Genomic DNA, 22,904 nt, shown 5'->3' with positions numbered 1-22,904 from the left:
TCACTCACTCAGGCACTGCTTTGGTGGTTGGAATATAAATGTTCAAGAGTCTTGACATCTTCTATGGGGAACTTTAAAGAAGATTTCAAAGAAACAGCTCTCCGGCTCTCAGAATTTCTCACATAATAAATGAAAATAATCGCCCCTTCCTCTGTGTCTCTGATCTCATCCCGAGGGATGGGTTTATTACACAGGCCTGTGAGGTCACCAGGGAACATACCCACAGGCCAGGGAATAGCAAGTGTGGTCACAGCAGTCATCTAGCGGCTAATAAAATGCTTATGTGACAGTGCATGGGCATGGTCACTTGGAATTCAGACTTCATTTGGGGGTGGGGTGGAATTATCATTATCCTTTTATGAACTACCAAATATGTTTTTGTAACAAAAGGAAAAGGCACCTTTCACAAAATTAAATTGGAATCAGTGCCTATTTCTGGATATGGGTTCGCCTAGGCACCAGGATGTCTTTCACTGTAAAGTAGAGGATGATGTTGGAGTTAAAAGGAAAAGCTTAGGGCCTCCCTGCTGGCGCAAGGGTTAGGACACAACCTATGAAGCAATCCACAGCCACTGCAGCACGAGTTCGATTCCCGGCCGGCCAGGGAGCAACCTACATGGCGCAGCTAGACCTCTCCTGACTCGCCCGCTGCTCCCCTCAGCAGTGTGTTTCAGTCTGTCTGCCTGTTCTGTTCCCCACTCTGTCTCTGGTGAAGCCTCTCACCCCCCACACCTCTGGCCTGTACCCCAGCTCTTGTATGCATACATAAATAAATCTTTAAAAAAAAATAAAGGAAAAGCTTAGACATTAGCTAGGGTCCATCTCTCCATTTGAAAATAAGGGATTATAACAGGAGGGTATAATAATAGGAGGGCATAATGCCTCCACACAAAGAAAAAGGATTGAGAAAAGGATTGATGCAAACTTTGAGTCTGATCCTCAACTTCCTTAATGAGAAAATGGAATGATAGCACCTACCTGAAAAATCTTTGAGAGGATTAAATGAAATTATATCTGAGGAAAAAACATAACCCAGTTACTGGCATACAGTAAGTGCTAAGTAAGTGTTAACTCTGAAGGAGATAACCGCACTCTGGGCCAGAACACTGGCCCTCAATCCCAGCCACATATGAGATGTGATCTGATATTTATCCCAGATGTTGCCTGGGACGGTTTTTTAAAAAAAATTCTCAAGCCCATGCCCAGATGTAGACATGGAGGTGGCTGTCTATAGTGGGCTCAGTGTAGATGCAGTTAAAGAATTAACCAATAATTCTAATTGGCAGCCAAGATTAAAGTTGAAACCCACCAATCCATGAGGTTCAGGGGGGAGGCCAGAAATCATGTATCTTTTTCACTGGCTAAACACCAGGTGGATGATAAAGGGGAAAATGGGGGTTAGGAGTCGGGCAGAGAAAAGAAAACCTTAATGCCATGATTGCTTGATTTTGAACATTTTAAAAGGACAGGTCTATTAGAAAAAGGAGAAAGGAAAAAAGGGGGGCACACACATAGATACAGGCAGGCACTCTTGGGATACGAGCCCCGGTATGGCTAGGTTTTAAAAGAAGTTGGAAAAAAGCATGTTTCTGTCAATAGCAAGTGTGTGGTTGCTACCAAAAAAAGTAAACAGAAATGCCCAACCTAATTAAATGAAGCAATTAGTAAGGCTTAATAAGGGTCTTATTAAAACAACAGAGTTCTCACCTGTCATATGGCCACAGCTGAAGTCAGGCAAGCACACCCAGATTACCAAGGGGCATTCATTTAATGCAGAAACCCAGTGAACATAAAGAGACAGAGGCGGAACAACAGAGAGGACTTCAAACAATACTGCATAGTGTCACGGATTAGCGCTTACATGGTTCATCTGTTTTTCTTATAATTTTGACTCTAGTACAAAGACAGAGAAGAGACTTCAATTAAAAATAAATAAATAAGGCAACAGAAGAATCTTCCTGTGACAAGGAACATCCACAGACAATGCACAAATATTTGGCGCTGACACAACAAAGACACCATTAAGACAAGTTCTGAAGATGCTGCATTAAAATTTAACAAGCGTGGTACAATGACAAGAAAATTATACTCACTTTGTTATGAACCGTTTTGCAAATAGAAATGACTCTCAGGTAATGTTATATACAAACTTTCTGAAATAAGTGACAATCATACAAATTTTCCATTGCAAGTTCCTCTTTTTCTAAACCTAGAAATGTTCCATGGCACCGCTCCCTATTTATCACAGTCAAAGCATAAATAGTCATTAAAGCACTTGAATCCACAGTAGTCTTGTCTTTAGAAAGGTATGGAGGTTTTGCATGATTTTAGATCAGTCATCCAGAAAGGGCTGGCAGGCAACAGGTTGGAATGTAGAAGATCGCTTTGTGCTTGGGATCCTGGGGAGAACATGATCCACTCCCCCCAGGAGTCGTCTGCACTGTGGACGCGCCACTGAGCAGTGAACTTGAGCGTGGACAGTCATACCGTGGAGTCCCTGCCAGACTTTAGATGTGCAATCTTGGTCCGGCTAATAAACGGGTAAGCGATGCAGAGACCTCCAGCTGCCACGATGAAGCCTAAACTGCACCAGGCGCAGAAGATGGACCAGCTGTAGCCGTGTTCCACATCGTCAGGCAGGCTGTAAATTAGCTTCGGGAGCCGGTTCAAATCATAGGAGATGCTGGCAGCATAAGTGCAGAGGGAAATGGTGCAAAATATCCCTATAAATAATACCAAGAGAACAGGATGATGGGTCACAGTTTTGTCTGCTACAAGGCAAATGTCAGATACACCTTGGTGAAAATCAGATCACCCAATGAGGCGATAACTCCAAATTAATAAAGGAACTATAATTCTTTCACTTGAGTGACTTCACTCAACAAACATTGGCAAAACCTTTATGTATCCTAGGTACCCAAGTTAAAGGAATGAAAACGACAGGAGAAAATTCTGGTAACATAAATTATTCAGAATTATCTTGCATGAATGGTAGGTATATTGAAATACATTTGGGGGTTTTATTCTCAAAAACAGTAAAAATTCTAAATATTAAAGGAAAAGAATATTCTGTAATCACTCAAACCTAACACAATGGTTTTCACTGCCCTTTGTTCTACACCTGCTTTGACCCATGTTGCAATCATCAAACACAGTCTTCTTTCTGTTTCAATTACCATCTGTCATACTGGAGATGATTTTTTTAAAAGATTTATTTATTTATACAAGAAGTGGGGTACAGTCAGAGGCATGGGAGGGTGAGAGAATTCACCAGAGACAGAGCGAGGAGCAGAACTGGCAGGCGGACCAAAAACACTGCTGACGGGAACAGCGGGCGAAGCAGGAGAGGTCTGCTACACCATGTGGGTTTCTCCCTGGCCAGCCGGGAATAGAACACGCGCTGCCGAGGCTGCGGACAGCTCCACAGCGCGGCGCTCAACCCACTGCACTACCGGGGAGGCCCGGGAGATCATATTTTAAATGAACTTTTTCAAGTGCTAAATTATTTTCCAAGGCCTCGCACATAGTAGGGCCTCAATAAATCATAGCTTTAAAAAAAAAAAATGAAGACTTTTAAATAATATAAATTAAATCCAGGAAGTTGGAATTGATGTAAAATAGTCAAGGAGAACATATAATTCAACTACAGGATGAGAACAATTCAAGTGACATAAGGATACCAAATTACAAACTTTAGGTTTTTATACCAACACATGTATGTATAATTGTCTTTCCAGATCACTAACATCTGGACTCTGATAAAAATGTTTCAAAAACCCCAAACATAGATTTTTAGTACTCAAATGATATATCAAGGATATAGATGTTTCTATTCTACCACAATGGAGCCACAATGCTGCTTTTGGATGCAATCAGAAGGAGGCAGGGTCTGAAGCCCAGTGACATATCAGAATGGCCAGAGTCCTGTGTTCAGAGTCCTACATGTCTCAGCAGTATCTGATTTGGAAACTAGAAGGAATGGCTAAAAGTACAAGTTCCCCCAACCACCCCTTTTTGAAATAGAGCTTCGGTGATCAGAGACATTAGCTGAACACCAAACAGGCAGCAAGTGAGAAGAAATAAAAATCACTTGAATGCCATTTTTGAAGTGCCAGAATTCTGACTCTGTACAAATCACATTGCCTGAAACCTTTTCCAAATGCACTCTTAGAAATGTTTTCAATCAAAAGAACACCTGATTTGAGAAAACTAATTCTGTTTTTCTAAAAAGGATAAAATCTTTTCTTCTGACTTGTTGCTACAGATTATTAGAGCAAACACATTGCTTTGAGTTTTCCAAAGAAAGATCATAACGGAAAAAAGGGAATGTATTCTTGCACCCACTGTAAGCTTTTACTGGCACCAAAACAGTCTGAGACCATGTTTCTTTAAGCAATGTCAGTAACAAACTAATAAGGCAGTTAGAAAAAATTATCTCTGGAGTATCAACAGGTAAAATACAATAATAGAACAATGACCTTTTTACAAAAAACAAAACAAAACAAAAAAATGCAACTATACTCTGCATTTAGCTGCACTGAATGTCTAAAGGCAAGATTTTTTATACATAACGTGGTATTAATGAACTGAGAGTTTTGAGTTCAAATTTAGACTTTTAAGCATCCTTTGATGTCCAAGTGCATTGGGCCGAGTTGCAGCAAGTGTGTTATCTGACCCATTACTAATCGCTATGTGACCTTGGAATTTCCTGACCTCTCTGAGCCTTGGTTTCTTCATCTAGGAAAAAAAAGGGAAACTTGGTTGCAGAAGTTTGGTACTGGGTCAGATTTCTGGGATTCTGTTATTTCAAAATAAGGCATGAAGCAATATTTCCCAAAACTTTCTAATGAATCCAGTACTCAGAATTATGCAACAAAATAAAAAAAAAAAAAAGAATGTCATGGACTTTCCTTTCTGTATACAATCCTTTTGAATTTATACTGAACAATTATTTTATTATCACCTCTCCCTGCCAAGGTCATAAACACTGCTTTAGGTTAAATGATTGTTAGCATAACAGCAATTCACACAAAATCTAACCCAAGGAAACCTTGTCTGCCATAAAGTGGCCCCAGCTGTGCTTCCCCTGGGGCCCTTGGTTTGTGCTGCCTTCATGATGTCACCAATAAAACTCACTTTTTTAAACCACATTCCCAAAGAGCTGAAATCCCCCTGAAAGTTAATCAGTGATCAACCATGAGCAAAAGTTGGGAACTTCATGGCATCCCACTAATCTCAGTCTTGGATCCTCTTACCTTGTAAACCTGATTACTCCTTTGTTTTCTTTTAATTACTGATTTACATTTATTTTACATGAAAAAAATCATTCTTATCACTTTGCCACTGAGGTTCTTTTTGCAATAGGGTAGTCATCAAACCTTGATGCAAACCTGCTTTATTTCCTGCTATTTTTCCTCACTCAACTAACTGAGAGTGGTAGAGAGGGTTACTTCAAATTAGTGGTTTTGCATTCTTCAGGTACATACTAGGGAGTGCAATTGCTGAATTGTATGGTAGATCATCTATCTTTGATATTTTGAAAAACCTGTTTTTCAAGAGTACAATTTTGTATTCCCCCCAACAGTTCAAGAAGTAGAACAACAGAATCTTAACTATTGAACTAGAGGTTACCATTCCCACCAAAGGTGACTGGGGAAAGCCTTTATCACATATAAAATACTATCTCCCATCACACCAATTCTTCAGCATTAATCCCTCCAGTTCCATGCATGTTGTTGCAAATGGCCAGAGGTCATCCTTTTTTGTAGCTAATTAGCATTCCACTAAAGACTTTCTCCTTTTTAGACCTTCCCTTCTCTAAAAAAAACTTGCAAATATACAACCATCACAGCTATTCCTTGTGAGATTGGCAGGATTGTTTCTGATTATTACAAGGAAATGATATGTGCTGACAGCAGACAAAGCACTGTTTCCAACTTTTCCAGTAAGCTTTTATGAGAGACCTCACTATTCAATATAATTTAAAAAGAAAAAAACCTTCTAACTTCAAAATTACCTGGAGAAAGTTGCTTGATTAAAAGATACTTGTTATGAAAACTATGAACCAGAGACACTTTTAGGGGGGCGGGGGCGGGAGGGGAGGGATTGGGGTCAGAATGGGGGGGCTGCAATTGTATGGGGAATATAACAATAAAATTTATAAAAAAAAAATAAAAAATAAAAAATAAAAATAAAGATAAAAAAAAAAAAAGAAATGCACAAAAAAAAAAAAAAAAAAAAAAAAAGATACTTGTTATAGGACCTCCCTGGCGGTGCAGCGGTTGAGCACTGGGTTGCGAAGCTGCCCACAGCCTCTGCAGTGCCGGTTCGACCCCGGCTGCTCCCCGGCCACCGGAGGAGGGTCCCACATGGCGTGCAGACCTCTCCTGCCGCCCCTGCTCCCCTCAGCAGTGTACTTCAGTCCTTCTGCCTGTTCTGCTCCCCACTCTGGCTCTGGTGAATTCTCTCACCCTCCCGCGCTTCTGACTGTACCCAGTGCTTGTATAAATAAATAAATAAATCTTTTTAAAAAAATTTAAAAAAGGATACTTGTTATAGTTGCATTATTAACCTTAGATCAATATTGATCTTAGACTTTTCTCCCTTTTTCCTTCTTCCCTGACCAGGGAAGAAGTTACTGATCTACTACAGCCCAGCAGGAGTGAGAGGTCACCAAGTCTTAAAAACCATCCTGGCTATTATTACTGGTAACATTTTCAGAGTGAACAGTAATTAATGGTTCTTTTAAGTCCTGTATAAAGCTACTTTTCTCATATATTAAAAGTTTTTCTGCCAATATTCTTAATTAGAAGATGTCAGGATATCACAGAATTACAAGGCTGGAAGGCACATTTTCAGACCAGGACAGAAGTAAATTTATGATGCCATCCCAGATCATCCACCTAATTTTCTCCCCTAAAGTCTTCCTGGTGCCTATGGCCAGCTGGTAAGATGCAATGACAAAAACTGGGTCCACTCTTGACCATCCTTCCTTTGATGTGCTTAGAAGGCTGAAAGGGGGCCTCACTGGTGATGCAGACAGTTGAGCGCAGGGCTATGAAGATGTCTGCGGCCTCTGCAGTGCCGGTTCACTCCTGGCCATCGGGGAGCTACCCACACGGCAGGGCAAACCGCTCCTGTCTCTCCCGCTGCTCCCCTCAGCAGTGTATTTCAGTCGATCTGCCTGTTGTGTTCCCCACTCTGACTTTGGTGAACCCTCTCACCCTCCTGCACATCTGGCCTGTACCCCGGTTCTTGTATAAATAAAATAAATCTTAAAAAAAAAAAAAAGGCGGCTGAAAGGAATGGAAGTTGCTTCACCCTGGTTAGTCTGCTTGATAAATAACATACCTGTAACACCCAAAGGCATGGACTTTTTTTTTTTTCCTCACTTCTTCAAAAGATGGCCTGCCCATCATTCTGGTGTCTTTGCAATTCCAGAAAAAAAAATGCCTCTTGCTACTTTTCACTACAATTGCTCAGAAGCCATTCCCTGGTTGTCGCAAATAAATGACTGAGCAGGACTAGTAGCAGCAGACAAAATTAAAAATAAAAGATGCATGATCTGCAAAATTCCAAAATCCAAAAACATCAGGTCTTTTTCTGAAAGACTGCAGCAAAGCCTGACCTGAGGTGACAGATTATTTATAGTCCTTATTAATCCTGCTTAGTGTGAATATTCATATGTTTTGCTGCAGATATGTTAATGTATTTGATTTCAGACCCTGGTGAGGGTGCCGGGTAATACATAACAAAGGTAACTTTTTAAAGGAATACCAAAAAATCCTTAATTCCAGAACACACCTGACCCCCCATGGGTTTCAGATAAGGCATTAAGGACCTGTAGTTTTAGGTCCTAATCAATGGGTAAACTAGATAATTCAATGCATCTCCCACAGTGAAATCTTTTTTTTATTTTAATGTATTGAAGAAAAGCAATAGGTAACCTGACTTGAGTATTAACTCTTCCTGACCTTTGCTGGGGCAGCCGTGCTATCTCTCCATTAGTCCCTGTCTCACAGGCAGTGGCCACTCAGGTCACAGCCTGTGAAGGGGAATGAATCCAGCAGGCAGTGACACCCCAGCCAGATACCCAAGCTTGATTCAGTTTTTGAGAATCCCAGTCTATTAGAAGATAATAAAAAATAAAAATAAAAATTCTACAACCAACACAAAATGATATTAAAAATGTTTGCAGAGACTAAATTAGCCCTTTAAATATTTATATTTGTAATTTAAATCATAATCGTCGTAATGGTATCACTGTGGTAAGCTAATAGAACACATCACTCAGCGCTGATGGAAGCTCTCATCCATGTACCCTGAACGCAGGGTGGTCTGGTCGGGTACAGCAGCAGCTTAGAGCCGCAGGGTGAGTGTTTTGGTCCCTTTCGTCCGCTGTGTCTGCGTCTGTGGGGGGTGTGCATGTCCTCAGATCACATGAAGTCAAAGGCTACATCTGCCATCTCGTCTCAGGGGAGATAAGCCGATCCCCGACCCTGCTGAAGGGCTCCTTGAGAGTCCAGGAAAGAGGAAGGGGGTGAAACACCTGGCTGGGAACTAAGAGTTGGCATTCAGCAACGGGTGCCACTCCACACGTGGGTAATCAAGAACTGTCTGTCGGCACCAAAGTGGGAGAAAGATGGTTCCAACGTTTCCATTTTAACATCTCAAACTGTCACATCACTGATGTTCTCCATTGAAGGTTTGGCTAATAAGTTCACGCAGGGAATGAAGATGCCAGCACAGTAGAAGGGGCTAAATTTAGCAACAAGAATCTGTGGGAGTGACGCTGACTAGGGCTGCTGAAGATACTTCTGCTTAATTAAAATCAATTCTTTTAACCCTTCTTTGCTCTCACCGCCTGCTCAGTACATGCAAAAACCCGGCAGCTCGGTTAGCCCTTGCAAAGGAGTGGTGTGATTGTCTCAGTGTTTACAAAGGAAGGGTGAAGGCATTATTTGGAGGAGCAAAAGCAAAACCAAGCTCTCTAAATCTCACAGTAAGGGCACGAGCGGATGCACACAGCATATTCTCCCCAAGGAGGCAGCTATTAAAAGTATTAAAAAATGAGGAGAACAGTGTCGTGCCATGGGGCGAATGTTAAGTGGAAAAGCAGGAGACAAAATACTTCCCATGTGATGATAGTCACAAAGGTTTTTCTTTTCTGTGTTTCTGTTTCTTTTTTTTTTAATGGCAAGGCACATACCTGGACAAGACTTGCTTCAGAAAAAGGAAAACACTTAAACAACCTAATTTTTTCGGGGGTGGGATCTATAAGCAATTGTCCCCTTTATTCCAAACATGTTTGGGCAACAAAAGCAAAACAATGTCATGTTGTGCCAATAAGCCTCTCAGGACCGCTCATCAAGCCTCAAGTCCGTAAGTCCCACACTTTGGTGGTGGTGGTGGTGGTTTTGATTGTTATAGCTTTTTGTTTTTATAGGCATCGCTTTGCTTGTTTTGTTTTTGTTTAACAACTACATGGGGACTTTCAATGATAAATCCTATTTATTTATTTGTTTGTTTGTTTTTTTTGTTTATACATGCACTGGGTACAGTCAGAAACGCAGGAGGGTGAGAGAATTCACCAGAGCCAGAGCAGGGAGCAGAGCAGGCAGAAGGACCGAAGTACACTGCTGAGGGGAGCAGCGGGCGGCAGGAGCGTCTGCGCGCCATGTGGGACCCTCCTCCGGTGGCCGGGGAGCAGCCGGGGATCGAACCGGCGCCGCAGAGGCCGCGGGCAGCCTCGCAACCCAGCGCTCAACCGCTGCGCCACCGGGGAGGCCCAATGATAAATCCTATTGATCACTAAGCCACTGTGGCTGGTCTAGACAGTCCACACATGGGTGAGAAATAAAAGCTAAGCAGGGATAGGAGAACCTGATTCAGGAAACTCAGCCCTACTCTTCTCCATGATGTCAAGTGTCAACCCCACTCCTCAGCGCCAATGCACCTCCTCTCATTTCACACCAAGCCAGCTTCTGGGCCTCCCAAGAAACACTCACAAGGCCTGGCTTTTACAGCCCTGTGATTTACTTTCATGCTACAAATTGTTTTATATGCTGAGAGCATCCTAAATTATTCATGCATTGCCCATATAAAGATGTCCTTTAACAACTACTACTGAGGCTTTTGTGGGTCCAAGGCTTCTCTCATTTTCCTGACAAAGGGTGTGAAGTAGGAGCTATTCAGGGTCAGGAGGAAGGGGTGTGTGTGACCAGAAGTTGGGAAAATGGGAATTCAGCTCATAAAGAAGAGAAGAGAATGGTGGGGTGGAGGGACATTTTTAATGACCATTAAACCCCAGCCAAGACTTAAAGGACTCCTGTGATCAACACACCCCCCTGGTGCTGTGCTGTCCACGCAACTCATTTTTTTCATTGGGATTTTAAATAAGTCCCTCAAGCAGGCACCCAGGGACTGGTCCAGAGGGTTCCAGTCTTCCTCCAAAGCCTGAAGAATTAGAATTTTACTCTCTGTGCTACAGCCTGGTGGGCACAGTGTATTCTCAGTACTAAGCTGGTGTCCTGCTGACAACTATTCAGGGGCCCTGGGACTTCTGAATGCTCTTCAGGTGGTGACAATGATGCCCTGTTTTTGAGGTCATTTGCCCACAGTGTGGGAAAGGGGCATGTGGAGGCCGATGAGCTGACACACCAGGAAGCAAAGCACCACCTTCCTGTCAGCCCTAAAACACCAACAGAACTGATGTGGACCCCAGGGGTGCTATGGCCTCCAGCCCCAGGGGCTTGAGTGGCCACTAGGTGCGGTGCTGCAGAACCTAGTGTGAGCACTCACATAACCGAAGTCCAGGGAAGGGGAAACAGGCTTTTACTGGACGTGGCTAATATCTAGAGCAACATCTGTTCTGATCCCATGTATACTTCTATGCAATTGTTAATGACATTCAGTATCATTAACACATTTTTTGGTGAAGGAGAGGAAGGAAAGACTTCTTCTCTGCAGCCACCTTCAGTCAGTATTAGATGTCAACGCAGCACCTGACTCCTTTTTAAGAAAAGATAACCTTCACCCGTTAGTCAGAAAGATTATAGTCATGTCTTCATGCACCTTCCTTCCAATCTTCTGCTTCAAGATCAAGTTGCTCCTTTGTTTAAAACCTTCTGGTTGGGGGCCTCCCTGGTGGCGCAAGGGGTTAAGCACCACACTATGAAGCAATCTGCAGAGGCCGGCCAGGGGCAACTCTCTCCTGCTGCTCCCCTCAGCAGTGTATTTCAGTCAGTCTGCCTGTTCTGTTACCCACTGTCTCTGGTGAGTCCTCTCACTCCCACATCCCTGGCCTGTATTCCAGCTCTTGTATGCATAAATAAATAAATCTTTAAAAAAAAAAAAAAAACCTTCTGGTTGGGCCTCCCTGGTGGTGCAGCTATGAAGCTGTCCGCAGCCTCTGCAGTATGGCCAGCCAGGGAGATTCCCACATGGCGCAGCAGACCTCTCCTGTTTCGCCCGCTGCTCCCCTCAGCAGTGTTTTCCATCGTTCTGCCTGTTCTACTCCCCGCTCTGTCTCTGGTGAATTCTCTTACCCTCCTGCACCTCTGGCCTATACCCCAGTGCTTTGTAAATAAATAAATAAATAAATAAATAAATAGATAGATAGATAGATAGATAAATAAATAAATAAATCTTTAAAAAAAAAATACCTTCTGGTTAAAACCTTCCATTACCCTCCAAGTCACTACCTGCTTCTCTCACCTCCTGTGATATTATCCTTTCCCTCCCTACCTTCCAGTCACACAGGTCTTTTCTCTTGGGACTCAAAATACACATCTCAGCCTTGGGGCTCAGCACACTCCCAGCCACTGGATGCTTCCTATGATTTAGCTCCGTGTGGCCTTCCCTGGGTGCCCACAGCTTTTGTCACTATCACAAGTTATAATTTTTTTCTCCACAACAATAAGAGAGTAAAACCAAGACATTCCCATCTAACCTTCTTGAAGATTAATATTTAGAATCCCATTAAATAAGGTCAGGGGGCTAGAAAGACAATGCCCACTCATGTGAAAATCAGCAAACTACAGGACCCAACATGCTTTACATCTCCCAGGAAAAATTATGTCTCCCCCTCAGGCAGAAGTGAGAGGCAGGTTCTCCAGAGGTTATGCAGAAGCTTGTTAGCTTGGATTCTGGGACTTGTACGTGGGTCTTGCCCAGAACACCCTCACCAATCTGTCTTTTCTTCTGTTGTTATGTTTCCCAACAAGCCTTGTTTGCTGTTAGAATTACTCATTGCTTTTATTTTAGGTCAATACGTTCAAGGCGCCACGATGGGGAAATCAGGACTGCAATTTAAAGCACTGTTCTTTCTTGTAAGTTCTGTGTCACCCAGCTAAGGCAAATGATCTACTGGTTGCTTTTCTCACAATTGAAGTCAAAGTAAGCAGAGAAATAACAAAGGACAGCCAGACACATACAGGGCAGCCTTCCCTGTTGAGGGGCTCAGCGTACCTGTCATGAGGAAAAGGAGTCCAGCCACGTGCCGGGTCAGGCTTTCCTCCCAGAAGAAACTGACCATCGCCACGATGCAGCCGCAGAGAAGGACGGCCACAGCCATGCCCAGGAAGCCGGCGGTGATCCTTCTTAAATCTAATCTCAAGACACGACAGGCATTTGAAATAATAAAGTAAAGAAGAAATGTTATTGAAAGTTAGAAAATGAAGAGTTTTGGATACATTGTGAAAATTAATGTTATTTGGGTCTGCTGAGGGCCTAGAGGACCGAGGTGGTTTAGGAAATTCTCTTCCCCTGGCATTTCTCACAAGGACAGATGGGATATAACAAATCGAGGCATCAGAATCTACCCTTTCTGCATCCACACAAAGAACAGAATAGACTAGAGGATGAGACCAGGGTATACTAGTGATAGACAGCAAGTTACTGAACAAACAGAGAGGGTGGCATGGAGAACTATCTTGTTTTCCTCATAATAGAAATGTAAGTGACTGCACTGTAGTGACTGTATTAATCTAACTTTGCCGAGAGTCTAAAAAGGGGGTTGTTGTGATACGTGATTTTACCAGAGCATGTGGATGCCAATTATTTCACTTTTCATTTACATCTATTTCCTGCCTATTTTCAAAAAGAATTTGAGGAAGTGAGGACAACTGTGGTGCCTGAAACTGGGCCAAAGCTTACATATAAGACATCTGCTCATAAACAGCCTTCTCCCTTAAAGACAGACCCCAACCTGAGCATCCATTTACCCAGAGAGACTATTTCCAGGGGTCAAGTCCAGTTTGTTCTATCACACAAATGCAAATGTAGTCACTAAGCGGGGACCCCTGCCCCTCCCTCGCCTTCTAGGCCAAAACAGGAAGTGGGGTGACTGCCTGTAACTGGACACATTTTCACTCTGACGGCGACCCTACAGTTGCTCTCTGACTGTCCACTCTCTGGCTATTTAAATTTTTCTATTTCCTTCTTTTTATTTTTAAACAAAGTTATTTTTAAAATATATTAGCTGACTTTCTATGTTCCTTCCTAAATCAATAGATCCCAGACATAGATCTGCCACCCTTGAGGCCAGCCAAACAGGTCTGGGTGAGTGCATGTAGACTGTGCATACCTGTGCAAACACAGAGCCAAAACAGGGGCCATGTCCCACTGTGTGAGCCTGGGGGTGGGCTGCTCTCTTGGGTGCAATATTCCTGTGGCTCCTGGCATCTTGGGAGTGCTCCATAGAGGGTGGATTATAGAAGCTTCCAGTCTTGCTCCTACTCACACATGGACCACCCTTTGCTTTAAAAGGGGCTTCTCAGAACCCCAAAAACTCCACAGAAAAACTAATTCAACTAATCCATCAGTTCAGTAAAGTGGCAGGATACAAAATCAACACGCAAAAATCGGTAGCCTTCCTATACACCAACAATAAATCTAAAGAAGAAGAAGAAATAAAAAAAAAATCCCTTTTACTATCGAAACAAAAAAAATCAAATACTTGGGAATAAATCTAACAAAAGAGGTAAAGGACCTATACACAGAAAACTATAAAACACTATTAAAAGAAAGAGAAGAAGACACAAAGAAATGGAAAGACATCCCCTGCTCATGCACTGGAAGAATAAACATTATTAAAATGGCCATCCTACCAAAAGCAATATACTGATTCAATGTTACTCCAATAAAAATTTCTATGTCATTTTTCAAAGAAATAGAACAATTATTGATGAAATTCATATGGAATCACAAAAAACCCCGAATAGCCAAAGCTCTCCTGAAAAAAAAAAAGAAGGGAATAGAGGCATCACACTCCCAGACTTCAAACTATACTACAAAGCCATAATCATCAAAACTGCATGGTATTGGAACAAGAACAGACACACAGACCAATGGAATCGAATAGAAAATCCAGAAATAAACCCACAGATTTACAGTCAACTAATCTTTGACAAAGGAGCAAAGAATATGCACTGGAGCAAAGAAAGTTTGTTCAATAAATGGTGCTGGGAAAACTGGGTTGCTACATGCAAAAGAATGAAGCTTGACTACTACCTCACACCATACACAAAACCAACTCAAAATGGATTAAAGAACTAGACATAAGACCTGAAACCATAAAACACATAGAAGGAAATATAGGCGAAACACTACATGATATGCACATCAAAGACATCTTTACAGACACATCACCCAAAGCAGTGATAGTGAAGGCAAAGATAAACAGTTGGGACTACATCAAACTAAAGAGCTTCTGCACAGCAAAAGAGACAATAACAAAAACAAAGAGAAACCCCACCAACTGGGAGAACATTTTTGCACACAACACTAATGATAAAGGACTGATCACAAAAATCTACAAAGAGCTGATGAGACTCAACAAAAACAAAGAAAATAATCCAGTCAAAAAATGGGCAAAAGAGCTAAAAAGAAATTTCTCTGAAGAGGAAATGCAAATGGCCAACAGGCATATGAAAAAATGTTCAACATCCCTTGTAATCAGGGAAATGCAAATCAAAACTACCATGAGATACCATCTTACACCTGTGAGAATGGCACATATTAAAAAAACTAGCAACAACAAATGTTGGCGAGGTTGTGGAGAAAAAGGAACTCTTCTGCACTGTTGGTGGGAGTACAAACTGGTCCAACCACTATGGAGAGCTGTGTGGAGATTTCTTGACCTACTAAACATAGAGCTTCCATATGATCCAGCAATTCCTCTCCTAGGTATTTACCCAGAGGACACAGAAACATCAATTCCTAGGTATTTACCCAGAGGACACAAAAACACCTGCACGCCTATGTTTATAGCAGCACTATTTACAATAGCTATGCTTTGGAAACAACCCAAATGCCCAAAAATAGATGACTGGATCAAGAAGATGTGGTACATATACACCATGGAATATTACTCAGCCATCAAAAAAGATAAACACATGCAATTTGCAGCCACATGGATGGCGCTGGAAGGGATCATGCTCAGCAAAATAAGCCAGAAAGAAAAAGAAAAATACCGGATGGTCTCACTCATAACAGGAATCTAGAAAACTTAAATAAGGGACCAGGAAAAAGAATAACTATAAGAAAGAAAATATCAAAATCAACAAAAACTATGAACCAGAGACACTCTATGGGGGGTGGGGGGTGGGAAAAGGAGGGCTTGGGGTAAAAATAAGGGTGTTGTAATTGTATGGGTAATATAAAAATAAAATTTAAATTAAAAATAAATAAATAAAATGAACAACTATAAAAAAATAAATAAATAAAAGGGACTTCTCATATTCAGCCCAGAGCATCTAAAATAAATCAGGGCATCTCTGTCTGGAAGAGGAAGCGTAGGCACCACAGAGCAGGGGCAAGGGACAATGATAATTTAAGGGGGATGGCTCCATGTTCAGGGTATAAATTGTTTTGTGACACCCACATCTGAGCAGGAGAAATGTAATAATAGTTCAGCCACTACTCTGTCACAATCTGCTCAGTTCCCTGTGGTTCAAGTGACAGTTCTATTTTCAATGACTATTAAAACCACAAAGTTTAGATATAATCCATGTGGGATTCACTGGTATCAGACATGTAGAGTTTATCCAGTAAACATGGTACATATCATCAAATGTGACTTGCTTAGAAAAAACCATGCTAGAAGCGTCTTTCCATGAGATGCTCGAGGAAAATATTCAAATATTGTCTTATTGGACAGTAACAGGGTATAAACTTTTATAGCAAAGAGATGAGCTCTTTTTCAGGATCCTTTGATGATCTTTTGGGGGCCTAGGATCAGAAACTATATGACTTTCCGCACAGGTGTTTAAGCAAAGAACTCCAAACACACAAAAAATGCAGACATAAAAACACTAACTCAGATCTCCTAAGAAAAAACAGTTAGAACCAGACAGCAAGAGACAATTTTGGAGAAGTGATACTATTAAGAAATAAACCACATTTTAGCCAACAACTTTCCAAGTCCTAAATTTGCTACTCATAATACTTATAATATTAGATCATTGCTGTGGCAATATCTCAAGAGCTTCCATTAACAGATTTGAGATTCAGACACAGAGCCTTTTAATCTGAAAAGAGACTTAACTGACAAATAAAGACTCTGCCTGTCTTTCTGCAGTGGCTGTGGTCACCAAACAAGATCCCCAAAGTCCTTGCTGCTTATTCTGGACAATGACAATGTCAACTCTGAAGAGGATAAACAAAGAGAAGAATACAGTCTAGTTCTTTTTGCTTTCCTTAGTCAACGATCACTAGGCAGTGTGTATCAACAGTTTTCAGGAAAATAGTGTTCCTCTTTAGTATCCCATTGCATGATCCTTTCTAGATTTTCACATTTTCCTGACAGTGAAAAAGAGTGGTTCCAGCCACTGAGATGTAGTGGTAGCAGACACCCTCTGAGAAAATTGTGACAGACACTCATGAAGATGTTTCAGCTGAAACACCAAAGTCTGAGATAGTCACAGTAACTAAAATGAATATTGTCTAAACACACAAAGAGGATCTCAGGTATAATCTCCACGGCTTACTAAGATAAGTGGCAGAGTGGGTCCTTGTCCCTAATGAGGTAGTAAAGAAGACTCAGGAGGTGGCCTGTGTTCAGATACCACTTGCCCTGCTTCCACACACTGGCCTATAAACAAGCTGTGACCACAGCACAGTGAAATGACTGAGTCTCACCAAGTTGGACTGAGCCCAGAGGGCCCACACATGGTCAGAACAGCATCTTTCAGCCCAAACCTGAGAGGGCTGGTGGGGATACTTTTTGTCCAGAAAAGACACCATTTCCTCCCTGATCCTTTCCCAGAGATACTCACGAAGCAGGTGCCATTCGTCTTGCTGTATTGTCTTGGTTAAATTGAAAGGAATATTTCGTAAGCGGATTGGCTGAGAAAAGTGGTACTTGATAGCTGTGCATCGCTGCGCAATACCTTGAAGGAAAGAAGAAATGCGATTTACTAGTCTGTGCATTTGTAATGGAATTCTCAAGACCCGAGGCAGAATAACGTGTCTTCCACTGCATTGAATGAGGGAGGGGGTGGGAATCTGTTGATTAATAGAAGCAAGTCAGAGCAGCAAAAACTTAAAACATGCACTAATTTTTAAATGATCTTTCCTTTTTGAATGTATTAAATTTGACAAGGGTCCTAAGTCTCCCAATTGGTTATTAACATTGAATTTTATTAACCAAACACAAAACTCCTCAAAGAGAAATGGCTTAAAAGTATACAAGTGGCTGGGATAAATCAACTTGGAATTTTAATTTAAGATAGATAAGCTATACAGGTCTGAATCTAACCTGAACTCTCAAAATGAATGAATCAAAATGTTCATTAGGAAGTGTGTTATTTGGAAACCAGAAGATAGTTTCCACAAAGACAAACTCCATGGTGGTTTAGGTAGTGATTAGGTCTCTAGATAGCCCACAAAAAGCAAATCCCAGGGCAGCTGTTGTAATTCCTTAACACATTATTTTACTGACCTGAATTCTCGGTCCTGAGCAAAAGGGTAATACTGATGAAGACGAAAGGTGAAAGAAAAAAATTTCCTCCCTGGTTACATGACCAGCCCTAGGCACAATATTTTCTTTTTTTTTAAGATTTATTTATTTATTCTGGGTACAGTCAGAAGCGCAGGACGGTGAGAGAATTCACCAGAGCCAGAGCAGGGAACAGAACAGGCAGACTGACGAAACACACGAAACACACTGCTGAGGGGAGCAGCAGGCACGGCAGGAGAGGTCTGCACGCTGTGGGACTCGCAGGTGGACGGGGATCGAACCGGCGCTGCAGAGGCTGTGGCCAGCCTGGAAGCCCAGCACTCAACCACTGCGTCACCTGGGGAGGCCCTAGGCACAATATTTTTAAATGGACCAGTATACACATTATTTCATCAAATACCTCCATTCTTTTTTTTTTAAAAGATTTATTTATTTAAATTTATTTATACAAGCACTGGGTAGTCAGAAGCGCGCGGGAGGGTGAGAGAATTCACCAGAGCCAGGGCGGGGGGTGCAGAGCAGGCAGAGGGACCAAAGTACACTGCTGAGGGGAGCAGCGGGCAGCAGGGGAGGTCTGTGCGCCATGTGGGACCCTCCTCCGGTGGCCGGGGAGCAGCCGGGGTCGAACCGGCACTGCAGAGGCTGCGGACAGCTTCCAGCGCTCAACCGCTGCGCCACCGGGGAGGCCCAATACCTCCATTCTTATATTCTCATTTCCAACCCATGCTTTCACTTTATAAATTAACACAGAATCATTTATCTTCTAAAGTCTTCTGAATCCTGTGAAAATATCTACCCTCTCTTCATATTAAAAACACAACAGAATTTTCTTCTTTCATTGTAAATCATCTTGGTCAGTTATTTGGATAACTTCAATATGATTAATTTTAAAAAAGATATGAGTAAATGTTAATCCTTTAACCCTAGCAGATGTTTAAAAAAAACTTCATAGATGCTAATAAATCTCTAGTTGGTGGAATTTGAGTAAGTGTAAAAATAAGGCAAAATCTTTTTAAATCTGGCATTGAAAGAAGGAGATTAATACTTGAGCACAGTTTGCCTGTTGAGTCTGTCAGTCCCTGCTGTGAATGCACCTACAGGATCATCTACCCTAAATAGTTCTCTCAGTCATTAGTGAGCATAAGCATCAGCTGGGGAGCTAGTTAAATGTAGATTGCTGGACCCCACCCAAGATAATTCTGAATCAGAAGATTTGAGAGGGAGCCAGAAACCTCAATTTTAACAAATATCCCAAGTAAATCTAATGCAGGAGTCCTTGAATCTCACTTTGAGAAACACTGTGCTAGACAATCTCTGCTTTTGGAAGCTTTTATTGTTTTCAAATAACAAAGTTTCTTAAAGCTCAAAGATCTTTTATTTTTCTCTGTTTTACAACATGGGTCGGTGGCAGCTGTTGTGAGGTCTAATGCTTATAAGTTAGGTGTCTACATATAAGTTTGGTGCTTATAAGTCAGGAAATACTGGGCTTGCAAAGAGCAAGTAATATTTTGGGAGAATAATCACAGACAAAAGATATAACAGCTTACATCTGTATTTTTCAAAACTGTCATTTCATGTGATACTTACCATTTTGCTGGCCTTGCACCTCTGTAAGCAGGAAGTGAAGGCTAAAGCAGAGTTGAAGGCATGTCCCAAAACACACACAGGGCCCATAAGCAAAGATTGTGAAATGTAGTGTTTCCAGGCCATTAAAGACATTTCTGTCCATTCACTAGCTTCCCCCTAAATTAGCCAACTAGAAACATCAGGAACTACATATGATAAAGAATACAGACTTTACAGAATCAGCACAGGAAAGATAACTAAAGAAACAACAAAAACAACTCAAACACAGGAGGGGAAAGAATCGAATTTGCTATGTTATTTAAAATGTCCAGTTTTCACCAAAAAAGTACAAAACATACAAATAAATAAGAACATAGCCATACATAGGGGTGGAGAGTGGAAGTCAATAAAAACTGTCACTTGGAAGTCCAGGCATTGCACTTACCTGACAAAAACTTTAAATCAGTTCAAGGAACTAAGGAAAGTTTGAGAACAATGTGTCACCAAATAGAGACTATCAGTAACATAAGGCATGAAAAGAAAAAGTAAAGGGAAAATCAAAGAGAAATTCTTGAGTTGAAACATACAAAACTGAAATGAAAATTTCAGGAGAGGAGTTCAACAGAATTTTGAGCAGAGAGAAGAGATTATCAGTAAACTTGATGATAGGTCAATTGAGATTATCCAATATCAGGAAAATAAGAAAAAAGAATGAAGAAAATTAACAGAAGCTCAGAGATCTGTGCGATATCATCAATCATACCAACATAAGTATAATGGGAGTCCCAGAACGGAGAAAAAATAGAAATAATATTTGAAGAAATCATCAGCAAAAGCTCCCCAAATTTGATGGGAAACATGAATCTACACATATAAAAGTTGAGGAACTACGAAAAAAGATAAATCAAAGAGATCCACATCCAGATACAGCATATCAAACTAATGAAAAGCAAAGATAGAGAATTTTGAAAACAGCAAGGAAAAAAGCAATTTATCACAGATAAAAGATCCTCAAAAGAACCGAAGAGGGGACAGGATGACATATCCAAGGCACTGAAAAAAGATAATCATCCAAGAATCTCATATGCAACAAATCATTGTTCAAAAATGAAAGAAAAACTAAGATGTTCCCGGTTAAATGAAAGCTGAATTTGTCACTTGCAGACCTGCCTTACAAGAAATAATAAGTGTTTTCAAACTGAAATGAAAGGACAGTAACTGAATCCACATGAAGGCTTAAAGAAGATTTGTAAATATAATGCTGTAAGTAAAAATTCAAAAATAGCATAAATATATATTTGTTGTTACCTTTTTTTCTCTTGACTTAAAATACACAAGCATAAAGCAATACTTATGAATCTTTATTGATGAGTAAACAATGTAATTTGTATGATGATAGCAGTACAAGGGAGAGGAGAACAGAGCTATAAAGTTGCAAAGTCCGAATACACTATGACATTCAGTTGACATTAATCCAAACTAAATTGTTATAAATTAAAATGTAATTGTAATCCACAGGGAAGTCACTAAGAAAATAATAAATAAATGTATATATAGTAAATGAAACAAAAAGAATTTAAAAGGCATACTAGAAAATGTCTTTGATTCAAAAAAGGCAATAATGGAGTAACAGAGGAACAAAAAAGACGTAAGGCATATAAAAAACAAATATTAAAGTAGCAGATATCAAGAATTATTTAAAGTATAAACAGATCAAGTAAGTAGATCAAAAGTTTTTAATCAAAAGGCAGTGATTAGCATTACAGGCAAACGACATTATCCAAGTTTATAATGTCCACAAGAGACATACTTAGACTCAAAGACACAGATAGGCTAGAAGTAAAAGGAAGAAAAACAGATATATCATGGAAACAGTCACCAAAAAGAGGGAGATTGGAATGGTTACTCTGATATCAGACATTACAGACTTTAAGACAAATATTGTTACTAGAGACAAAGAAAGACATTTATAAAAATAAAAAAGCCAGTCCATTCAGAAGATAAAACAATTATGAACATATTACATATATGCACACATCCAACCACAACCCCAAAATAAAGGAAGCAAAAACTGACAGAATTGAAAGGAGAAACAGACAATTCAACAATAATAGTCGAAGACTTCATCCCCACTTTGAAAAATGGTAGAACAATTAGGCAAAACTCCAACAAGGAAAGACAAAACAGACTAGACAACTAGACAAAACAAACATCTAAAGTCACCAAAAACACATAATATATATTCTTTTCTACTGCATGTAAGACATTGTCTAGAATAGACAATCACATATTAAGATTATAAAACAAACTCAATAAATTTAAAAGTATTTAAGTCAAACAAAGTATGCATTATGATCCCTGTGCACTAAAAGTAGAAATAAACAACAGAAGAAAATTTGAGAAATTCATAAATTTGTGGAAAGTAAAGTAACACACTCCTAAACAACCAATAGGTCAAAGAAGAAATGACAAAGGAAATTTAAAAATACTTTGAGAATAATGAAAACAAAATCACAACATAGCAAAATGTATGGAACTGCTAAAGTTGTGCTTAGAGGAAAATTTATAGCTGCAAAATGCCTACATTAAAAAAGGTCTCAAAGCAATAAGCTAACTTTCTCACTTGAGGAACTAAAAAAAGAAAAAACAAAACCCAAAACAGAAAGGGATTACAGAATTAGAGTGGAAATCAATGAAATAGAGGAAAGAAAAAGAGAAAATAAGCAAAACCAAAAACTGGTTCCTGGAAAAGATTAATAAAATTGACAAATCTTTAGATGGACTATACAAGATAAAAGGAGAAAAGACTCATGTTACTATAATTAGGAATAAAACAGAACATATTGCTAATGATAGAAATAAAAAGTAGTAAAAGAAAACACATAAAAATTATGTGCCAACAAATTTAATAATGTGAAATACCAAATTCTTAGAAAGACACAAACTACCATGACTGACTCAAGAAGAAATAAAAATGTGAATAAAGTTTTAGTGAGTAAAGGGCTCAAGCTAGTATTTAACTTGGTAAAAAAATTCCCACAGGTCCAGATGGCTTCAGCAGTGAATTTTACAGAATGTTAAAAGAAGAATCAACAATCTTTTACAGACTTTTCAAAAAATTAGAAAAGAAGGGAATAATCCCTAGATCATTATGAAAGATTAGTATCACCTTGATACAAAACCTAAAACATCACAAGAAATGAATATTATTTAAAAAATCCTTTAAGTATATATATGTATGTGTATTTAAAATACACACGTGTGTGTATTTAAAAAAAAAAAAAACCTCAACAAAGTGCAAACTGAATTCAGCAACATATAAAAAGGATTGTACATCATGACCAAGAGGGATTTAGGCCAGGAAAGCAAGATGGCTCAG

General features: G+C 40.2%; 1 protein-coding gene across 2 annotated transcripts in view; it reads right to left on the bottom strand.

Annotated features, from left to right (window-relative positions):
* Window positions 1-2,481: 2,481 nt before the first annotated feature.
* TMEM178A (transmembrane protein 178A) overlaps window positions 2,482-22,904 on the bottom strand; it is a gene marked incomplete at both ends in the record, with an annotated part of 55,070 nt that continues 34,647 nt past the window's right edge. The window contains 3 exons of one of the 2 annotated variants that reach the window (XM_084234313.1): window positions 2,482-2,723; window positions 12,469-12,656; window positions 17,273-17,390. In XM_084234313.1, the coding sequence (XP_084090439.1) occupies window positions 2,482-2,723; window positions 12,469-12,656; window positions 17,273-17,390 (548 nt within the window). The remainder of the gene's footprint in view (window positions 2,724-12,468; window positions 12,657-17,272; window positions 17,391-22,904) is intronic. The other variant, XM_084234314.1, reaches the window with a different exon arrangement.

Source organism: Talpa europaea, assembly GCF_964194135.1.
Source record: "Talpa europaea genome assembly, chromosome: 6".
NCBI classification, from domain to species: Eukaryota; Metazoa; Chordata; class Mammalia; order Eulipotyphla; family Talpidae; genus Talpa; species Talpa europaea.
This window is presented reverse-complemented; position numbering and strand designations above follow the sequence as displayed.